Source organism: Rhinopithecus bieti, unplaced genomic scaffold, assembly GCF_001698545.2.
Source record: "Rhinopithecus bieti isolate Rb0 unplaced genomic scaffold, ASM169854v2 scaffold_35322, whole genome shotgun sequence".
NCBI classification, from domain to species: domain Eukaryota; kingdom Metazoa; phylum Chordata; class Mammalia; order Primates; family Cercopithecidae; genus Rhinopithecus; species Rhinopithecus bieti.
Window position 1 is genome coordinate 1022086 of NW_016815256.1, and position 10233 is coordinate 1032318.

The 10233-nt window shown below is 41.8% G+C and overlaps 1 protein-coding gene across 2 annotated transcripts in view; it reads right to left on the reverse strand.

Annotated features, from left to right (window-relative positions):
* The window catches only part of LEF1 (lymphoid enhancer binding factor 1), a 126420-nt gene extending 116786 nt beyond the window's left edge, over positions 1–9634 (reverse strand). For both annotated transcript variants that reach the window (XM_017853074.1, XM_017853073.1), the window contains exons 1-3: positions 9129–9634; positions 6650–6716; positions 5132–5265 (exon numbers count right to left, since the gene is read on the reverse strand). In XM_017853074.1, coding sequence (XP_017708563.1) covers positions 5132–5265; positions 6650–6716; positions 9129–9341 — 414 coding nt within the window. In that variant the 5' untranslated portion in view covers positions 9342–9634. The remainder of the gene's footprint in view (positions 1–5131; positions 5266–6649; positions 6717–9128) is intronic.
* Between the last annotated feature and the right edge of the window lie 599 nt (positions 9635–10233).

Genomic DNA, 10233 nt, shown 5'->3' on the forward strand with positions numbered 1-10233 from the left:
AAAGAGAGAGAGAGAGAGGGACCTTTAGTCCCAGGAAAACAGCACCGACATCATGCTGAGCTCTACTTCTACCTGGGAATAAAACATACATGTTTTTCTGCTTGCCACAGACAGTGCTAGTGCTAGCATGTTTTCTCTTTAAATTCCAAGTCTTTTACCAAAAATCAAAAGGAAATAAGCTTTATAAAATTCCAATCATGTCTATGATACATAAATGAGGAACAAAAGGAGTCAAAAATGAAGTGATTTGATTGCTCAAAAAAAATTCAGTCACAAAAACCCAAAATGGTTCTGCCTAAAGAACGTTTAAAAAAACAAAACAAACAAACAAACAAAAAAAAACCCTCATCCGCTACAAAATTGGTATTATAGCAAGTACTTGTGAGTCTACAAATTCAAGTCCAGAGGGTGCCATTTGTGAGACCCTATCTCTGTTCTGTTAAATCACATAAGAGTCTCGGACCACAGGAAAGACTCAATCAAAACAATGAGATTGATGAGAGCAAATTTAAGACCTGAATGTGGGTGGAAAAAATACTTCAAAAGCAAGGTTTTTGCACGTTGGCCCAATGGTCTCTTTTTTAGTGTGTGGTCTTTTTTTTTTTCAGACTATCTTTTGGGTTGTTCTCATGTCTTTATGAATGAAGAAGAAACTACTAGGGTCATTTCAAAAAAACTATCTGAGTAAGGACCAAGTATGTAAATACAATATTAGCTCTGCAAGGGTTACATGTAGTATGGCTCCCTGGGACACTTAAATAAGCAAACTGGCCATAAGGTATTTGATGGGGGAATGGCAAGAGCTCCCAATTATTCTGACTATGATCCTGTCCCAAACTGTAGCAATGCAATTAAGGAGGGATCAAACAGGAAACTTTGGGGGTTCTGAGGAATTTTCCCACACATTCTCCTGACATCTATATATACATTTGAGTTAGAATAATACACTTTCTAAAACTTATTCTCCACTTGAAGGGAAAACTCAAAAAGCGCACAACTTAAAATAGAAAAGTGAAAATTATAGGTAAGTCAAACGCAATAGCTTCTTGCAATAAAGTGAAAAGATACTCTACCTTAAAAATCTTGCATGAGATATAAGCCTTAGTCTCCGTCTATCCTTGAACATTATTTACGTGATTATTTTCAAAGGTATCCAAAAATGTCACATACAGTGGTATATTCAGAAGCTTACTGATTAGACAAGCCCAACTTAGTTCCTTAATTCCAGATGTGAACAATGACAAAATCAGATTTTAGCTGTTTATAAGCAAGTACAAATATGGAGGGTAAGACAAAGTTATAATAGGTATAATTCTGTTTAATAGAAACCAAAGTGTTGATTCCCTTAAGGTAAAAGTCACAACAGAACTAAGTTATGCAAGGTAATTAGAACTCATGGAACATTTTCATAGCAATTTCTACTTTAAAAAAAATAAACAAATAAACATTTTAAAAGATAGCTGAAATGAGAACACCCCTATCTTTCCTTTCTCACCTAAAAATTGACTCTTAGAAAGATCACAAAGAACCAAAAACAATGAAGTTCGCAGCGCTACACTGACCAGGTGTTGTGGTTTGGTGTGACTGAGCTGCAACGTTTGCTGCAGCTTCCTGCACTGTGTTGCTTTTCCCTCCCCAAGCATCTGAAGAGAAATGAGATGTTTCTTTTCTGAGGTGTTAAACATTTGGGTTGCATGCGGGACAAATGGAAGATTGACACCTAAGATGAATAACCACAGTGCATTAGGCCAGCGGGAACTTTCACTACATTAAAGCTAGCCAAGCTCATCATTCACACGGTGTTCAGGCACACAACTGCCAGAGCCAAACTAGGGATGTAAAGAACGATTTTCTTCTTTTAATACTTTACCATTGGCCTACAGGGATTTTCATAAATAAAGTTCAGAGAAAGAAAGGTTTGGGAGTATGCTTTTAATAAACTCTCCAGGGTCCTGGCTCTAAAATATTTAGCAGGCTTCTGCATCTTCTCTTCACTCTCTGTGAAGAAGATCAACTCAAGCCAAGGTTTACTATGCCCTAAGAACTCACGCTGACACCAAATATGTCATGATAGGTGCTTTCTTCTTAGACCCAATTTATCTGAACGAAGAATTCTTATTTAAAACTCTGTGAAAGACTCATTCATAAGACTTCTGGTATAGACACATTCATACCCCTAAGGATTCCAGTTCTAGAAGGATGTAATTTGCCAATTAAAATTCCCCTTGAGAAGAAAAAAAGCTGAGTAGGTTAAAGTGGTTCTCCTGAACAGATAATACTGTATATTAGTCAAAGGTAAAATCTGTTCGAGCATACATACATTAGCGTTTGTCTAAAAAATAAGAAAAAGCATATGCACTTTTTATAATTAGATTCCAGCAGAAACATTTCTCTGCATGCCAGGTGGCCACAGCTGGTATCCTCTGGATTATCTGCAGTCACAGACAAGCAAAAGACTATTTAGAGAAGGAGTGGTCAGGTCCCTCCCCCACCCCAGGTGTTTTTCCAGTCCTAACACTTTTGGGAAGCAGATGCAGTAAACAAGCAATTGTTTGTAATGCAAATTCAAGTAGCAGGATGCCAAGGGAATGCTCCCATCCTAAGCCCAAACACAAATGGTCACCATGCTCCTGACACCCTAGATGAAAATCTATCACTGTGGATGTTAGTGACACAAACACTCAGCCCTGCTAAGGACAGAGTTAAAGAGCAAGAAGGCAGAAGTGTGGTTAGGGGTGAAGAAGAGCGGCTGTCTTCCGGTTAGTGTTTTTGATCTCAGACACATTAAAACAGCTGTTAGGTATTAAAACCAAAGATTGTAACTCACTTCGGTTGCACCCTAAAAAAAAAAAAATTTACATAGTCTTGTGGTTACAGCTGAAAAGCTTCTGGAATTGTGCAAACTGCAGAGTATCTCAAGAAAACATGCCTAAAATAAATACATTCTAATATGCAACAGAATAAAGCTAAGCAACAGATAACAGGGTAACTGTTTCCTGACCACACCCCTTTCTTACACTCTACCCCAGACCAACATTTATTCTGGCCACAAATCTTTCCTAAACAATGAATGACTGTTTGATTCACTGACCTCAAAATTTTAATACATATACTAACAATAAATACCTTCCATCAAAAGATATTTTCTATCAAAATTTCAAAATGACTAGTATACCGGTAGATTGGGAGAAAAGACTGGAAACACAAGGCAGAATGCTGGCATAAAGAGGAAGACCAGCTTAATTTTCAATATTCTTAGGGATTATTTATAAATACCAATACATTTTCATTATACTGATTTTTAAAAATTATCATTTTGAAAGGAGAAGTGGAGAAGTAGCTGATCTTTTTAAGAAATAAATTCCACAAATGCTGTATACGCACAGCTGAAAAACATAAGGCTGTTTTGGTGGCTATTTTCTATTGTCACCAACACTGTACTTTGATTTGGCAAGATTATTTGTTATTCGCAAAATGATTTAACAGGCATCTTCAATTATTCCTTATCTAAAACATATTCTCCTTCCCTTCTCCTTCCCTTCTCCACCCCCTCCAAAAAACAACAAAAAACCTTCCCAAATATTAAGAAGATATCTATATATTTGCATGTTTTGTTCAAAAATTTAAAGTCTCCTACAACTTTTAAAACTCAAGCATTTATTTGAGGGGTCTCTAAATATTAAACTATTTTCACTTTTTTAAATTCCTTTTAAGGTAGGAGGTTCATCCTCATTACACAGACATCTTTATCATTAAATACTTGAAAAGCCTTAAAATATGAAATACCTATTTCTTATAGCAACCATCACAAGATCTCCCTCAAGATTAGAACCCCAAGATCTCCAATCTTACTCCCTAGCTGAGAGATCAAATATCCTTTTGAACTTTATTGGAAAATAATAACAGTAACATCTAAATCACAGTGCTCAAAGTGATCATATTTGATATAAGTATCATTTCAACAATTGAAGATTACATGTAATGATAACCACAAATACTCTTGTTGATAACTGTTGATTTTGAGCCACTATTCTCTGCTACTTTGGTGAATCTTCTCACTCCCAGATTTTGTTCACTAAGGTATTAGCACGTTACTCTTCCCAGATGTTTGTGACTGATTTTTTTCAGTTGGTAGAAACACTGGGCAAATAAGTCAAACACTATAGGTTCCATTTTACAATCCTAGATTTGACCTCCAGGGCTGTCAGTGAGACTGGAACCCTAATCCCCGAGACCCACACACATGTGTTTTCATTGGGGTTACGTGGTAAAGGGAGAGTGGGGCTGGAGAGAAGGTAAATATATTGATGGGTCAGTAAAAAATCCGTCACCACCGCCAGTGGGCCAATTCTAAGAGAGAACTCCATCACCAGCACATTTTACATCTACATACTACACAAGTTACCAGTTAGGTGTTTTCTCACTTAAATGAGGTTTCCACTTCCTAAGAGAAATATCATCAAACCCGAAATTCTTTATAATGTTATGTATTTGCATAATGCAGTTATAATACCACTGCATTTTTAGAATTTTAAAAGTTAACTAAACCACAAGATTAAAAGAAAGGAACAACTTTCATTAGGGTTATCTTTCAGTGATGCTTTCTCTACAATTGACAATAAAGCAAAAATAACTCATCCTCACCAAACCGATCCTAACGAAACACTGACTGATACAATAAAATAAGACACTGTTTTAAAAGCCAAAGTAACATAACAAACATTCAGCTCCAAATGAGCTAAAGTAGTTCAGATTCTAGAAAGCTAGTGGGCATTAAAAGCTATACAGTCCTTACTTAGCTGAAAAAATAAATCAGTTTTTCCTCTTATCACCATAGAAAGTACAATACTCATAAAATCATGGATTTGTTGATGTAACTTCACTTGATTTTATAACTTACGATCTGTTACATATTTATTTTAATCAATAAGCCAAAAGCTAAAATTCCAAAGGCAAGACATCAAAGGTAGCACTATTTTAAGGTGGCCATTCCTCATAATTTATTATTTAGCAATGACTAGTTATATATAATGAAAGCATTTCCAATGAGTTTGGAAAAATAAACATTCTGCCAAAATACGAATCAATTTGCACTTCTGAACATAATTTGCAACATCAGCATGTTACTTACTGTTCTCGGGATGGGTGGAGAAAGAGATCCATTTGACATGTATGGGTCGTTATTCATATTTGGCATCATTATGTACCCGGAATAACTCGAGTAGGAGGGTCCCTTGTTGTAGAGGCCTCCATCTGGATGCTTTCCTGGGAGGATCCAAAGAACAATCAATGATGACTTCCCTTTTATATTACTGTATTTTTCATATCAAAATCTAATAGTTCTAAGATAAATCAGACCTTACATAAAAGATTTGTTTACAAAATACTGTAACTGGATTATTATGCTCTATTTTAGATTGACAGTATTTATTCTCTTAAATAGCTTAGCAGCAAACCAGATGTTTTAAAAACGTGGTTCAAACAGTTCTTCCACTATTGACTGATGTTTTTACAAAACTAAGTGTTACCCATCTAACTTAATTTGTTCTAACACTAACAAACTGGACTAAAAAATACAGAACACACACAAATCTAAAACTGTAATATAAATATATTAGGCCATCTAGCTACACACACAGATTTATACACGTGAAGTTATGTTTTGCCTTGTAGACAAACTCAAAAATTCTACCTGTGCTTGTAGATTTCCAGAAAAATTCTAGATTCTACTGAAAGAGTTCTTATCTAGTATATAGGCAACTATCCAAATTTATAAAGGATTAACTCTGGGAGGTTTAATTTTATGTGCTACACTTAGATCATTTTGCCAAAAAATTTCCATTCGATATGTATATTTCTTCTTCTTAATCTGTGCAACTATTTTGTAGCTGAGGAAGAAGCCTAATATATAACTCTCTCCCCTGCTCCTGGTTAATATATTGTATGTAAAAACAGTTCATTTCAGTTAGGCCAATTGTTAAGTAATTAATGGAGAAGAGACAGGCTGACAAGGAAACCCTAAGGTGACTTGATTCTTTTAAAGTCACAAGGAATTCTCCTGAAGTCTAAATACATATGTATGTAATTTTAAAGTTTTTAGTAAGAATCAGAAATACGGAGAAAGTGTATCATCTCTGATATGCACATTCCTAATTACAAGTTTTATGTTTTTACAAGTTAGATTCTGCTCTGCTCATTTACTGACCGCCTTTTCACTGTAATAAGGAACAAGAAACAGCAATTTTGCAAGTGAAAATCCACTCAAAACTATTCTGGTTGGAAAATAAATCAATATATACTGTCATTTTCTTAATAATATATTAAAATACTAAGGATCTAAGCTAATTAGAACTTAAAGTAAGATGAGGAAGAGAAAACTCATTATAGACATTCCCTCTGCCTCAAAGAATCTGGAACCCACCTGAAACCCAAAGGTCCCTAACTCATTCAAAAACACTTTTTAAATTACATAACATACATTAGAGGTAAGCCATAAGTTTCCTGCGTTTTCTTTACTATTTTATTAAAATAGTGGGCATAGTCTGACCTAGTCCCAGTTTCTTGAATTAAAAAATAACAAAACACACCTATTTATACAAATTGCACACCTTATCTGCTAAAGTCAGAAGAAGTAGAATGGGTGTCTTACCATCATCGGGGTGTTCTCTGGCCTTGTCGTGGTAGGGCTCCTGAGAGGTTTGTGCTTGTCTGGCCACCTAACATCATGAATCCCCACACCCAAAAGAAAGAAAATCACCTTAGAGTTTGTGACAATAATGATACAATTGTGTGTGCACTGGTAATTCAAAGGAAGAGGTTTAGGGGCAACTCTGTTTTATTACTCTGTGAGACAGACATAGGCTAGTATTTAGTACTGCAAAATCTTTTTCTTGTCAACATGTATTTTTGAGTGATTATTATCCACCCGAGACCAAAACATATAAATAATAACAAAACCAATAAAAATATAGTTAAATTTGGGAATGATCCACATCCTGTTCTGACTGCTGTTTATTAAACCATATCAAGGCTCCATGGATGCCTACTATTAAAGGAGTAGGAGTTAATGGGGTTGATGGTTTTGATAGCCTCTTCAACCACTGTTCACTTCAATCAGATCTGATTAAAAGAAGGCTGAAATATCATTTTGCAACTGAAAATGACATTTAAACATAAACAAGCCAACCACTCAGATGAGGTCTTAAGGCAACTGCCCTGAGCGCAGTTTCAGTAGAAGCTCCACTCGAGCTTATAACCTACTATGGCTGGCTGAGCGCAGGCTTACAAAAGTAGAACGATTCTGTGGTTAAAGGGAGGAAAATTAGAGAGTCAGGTTATAGACATCTAAAAAGTAGCCCAGTTGATATCAGTTTTGGTAATCACCATCCACCCAGACAGACTCAACCACGTGCAAATCAGTGGTATTACTCCTTCACCCTCAGGCCTCATGCCCACTTAACACCCAGCAAAGTGTAACGCTTTAACACCAGAGTGCTCGGATTCGAACGCAGCGTCCTTCACCCAGACCAGAAAAGTGGGGAGAATATGAAGTGGGTGGCAAAATTATCTACGGACTAAGGCAGGACTAGCAAAATGGGTAGAAAGAGAGGCTGCTCTACAAATAGGAGAGTTTGGCAAAAAACCTGTGTTTTGGATGTTTGGTTCTCGGGACGTGTGTCCTCCCTTTGACCTCCTTTTCCTAGCACACACAATAGTCACAAATCTTTTATGCGGGGTTAGGTGCACCCTACTCCCGCCCCCATCCCGCTCAAACTGGATTCAACGGGTAAAGAACACCCTTCTGTTCTCTGAACGCAGGCCCCCAGCCTTTCAAAATGCGTACTCACCTCTGCCATTGGGATAGAGAAGGCAGATCTGAGGTGTTCTTAAACGCGCTGTTTAAAACCCAAAATGTCCCCGCCCTCAAAACCACACACTTTCTTTTGGGGGGTAGAAAGATGCCATTTAAGGAAAAAAAAAAAAAGGTATATCCTTCAAGTTTCTTTGGAGGGAAAAGGCGTTGGTTAAATCATTCGGGTGTCAGGACTTTTCTACCGGATTTCCTCCAGAGAAAGGTTTCCCAGTTGTGGAACAAGGGTGACCAGTGGAGTGTCGAGTATCAGGGTCCATCCGCCCCCTACCAGCTCTGGACTAGGCTTCAAACAGCCCTCCAACGCGGCCCCGCTCCGCGCTTTCTCCAGCCAGCACCCACGTGTCTCTATTTACTCTACTCAGGTTACCAGCTCTATTGCCCGCAGCGGGCCAGAAGACCCGCGCCTTCCGCCCTGCCGGACTAGTGCCCGGCTTCCGCCACTTCTCCGCCTTTCTTTTGCATAGATTTAAGGCCTGATCCGGTCCCAAACCCCAAATAAAAGTTTTGGGTTTGTTTCCAAGTGATGGCGGTTGGAGAAAACTAGAGTTGGAGGCGGTACAGCTTGGGGTGGCTCGGCTCCGCGCACCCACAGCTCCCAGCTGCCAGCCCAGGCTCTGGGGCCGTAGGGACTGAACCCCGCACCGCCCCCGCAGCCCGGGCGCGCGCCCCCTTGGCCGGCCGGCTCCCTGCGGCCCGTCTCGGCGGTGGTAGGGACGGCCCCGCCTGCCCCAGCCCACGCCCGCCTCCCCTTCCTCCTGCCTGTGGCTCTGCTCGTCTCCACCTAAGCCTCTGGTGGTTTAACGCACTTTTGCAGAGACATCTACCAAAAGATAGCGGGTGCACTTTGTTTTCCGTCCCACGGAAGAATTTCTCAGTATCGTTATTCAGCCATACTCGCTTTTAAAGCCTGGCACTCCTCAGCCCAACAAAAAGACCGAAGGCGAAACACTGTGGGTTAAGGGCATGTTTTCCTGCCCGCGAACCAATCGTTCAGCCACCGAACCCCCTAAACTGATCCAGTTGGAATAAGTTTCCCTGCCCCTCTACCTCACCATTCTACACACACACACACACACACACACACGCACATATGCAATGCGGACCGGGGCCCCAGCTACGCACACACCCCAAAACAAACGAGGGATCTACTCGGGACCCTCGGCCGGGCGGCCGGGCGCCTTCCCTCCCTTTCTCCCTCTCTGCGTTTCCCAGGGACCCGCCACGCCTCTCGGAACTGGGGCAGCGGCCCGCTCACCTCGTGTCCGTTGCTGGCCGGGATGATTTCAGACTCGTTCACCAAAGAGGACTTGATGTCAGCTAAATCGCCTTCCTCTTCAGGGTGACTGATCTCGGCGAAGATCTTTTCCTTCTGAGGATCGCCCTCGTCCTTGAAGGGGATCATCTCGTCAGTGGCGCAGAGTTCCGGGTCCCCCCCGCCGCCGCCACCTCCTCCGGAGAGTTGGGGCATCCCGGCGGCTCTGTAATCTCCGCTCCGCTGTGGGAGCACCCGCGGCAAAAGCAGAAAAGACAGAGGGGTAACTCAAGGGTGGGGGAGGAAAGGAGAGTTGGAAGGGTTCGTGCAGGAGGACAGCAGGCGGAAGCGGGGCGGGTGAGCGCGGGGCCGCCGGCCGGCAGCCGGAGCAGCTGCCGCGGCGCCCGAATCCCGGCCGGCCGCGCGCTTTCCCGCTTTGCGCGAGACCGACGCCGGCGCCCGCCACCCGAAGGCCGAAAAGGGCACTGGCGGCGAGGGGCCGCGGTAGCTGGCGCCTCCGGGGGCGTCTGCGCGGCGCGCGCTAGGCGAGGCTGCCCCGGCGGCCACCCCACGCCCCCCGCGTCGCCGGGATTTGCGCGCGGAGGACGCTGGTTCTGGAGGGAACACCACTCTCCAAAGTGCAGAGGAGGTTCCGGCGGCGCGTCTCCGCGGACACCCTCTCCACTGTAGTTACCCCAGATGCCGACTTAGTAGTTTTTTTGTCGAGAAAAGAGAGGGGTCTGGGCAAAAGCCCCGTTTGCCCCAGCAAAGAACGTGCAAGGATCAGAAGATAACGAAACGTCCACTTCCTGAAGGGTGGGAAAAAAAGAAAAAGAAAAAAAGAGCCACCCACGCTAGAGATGTCCGTTTTAGAGCTTCTTATTTTCTTCCCTTTCGCTTCGGTTTTCCTTCTCGAGGCTCATTTAATCTGCTAGAGAAGGAGGAGGAGGAGAAGGTGGGGGCCAAGGAGGCGGGGAAGAGAAAGAGAAGTTTGCCAAGAATAAAGTTTTTGCCGGCAAGCGCGGGGACTCCGCACTGGAGGGCACGGCGGAGTCTCGGGGAGTCACAGCAGGGACCTCGGGCCCAAGTGCTTCTGCCCGGAGCTCGA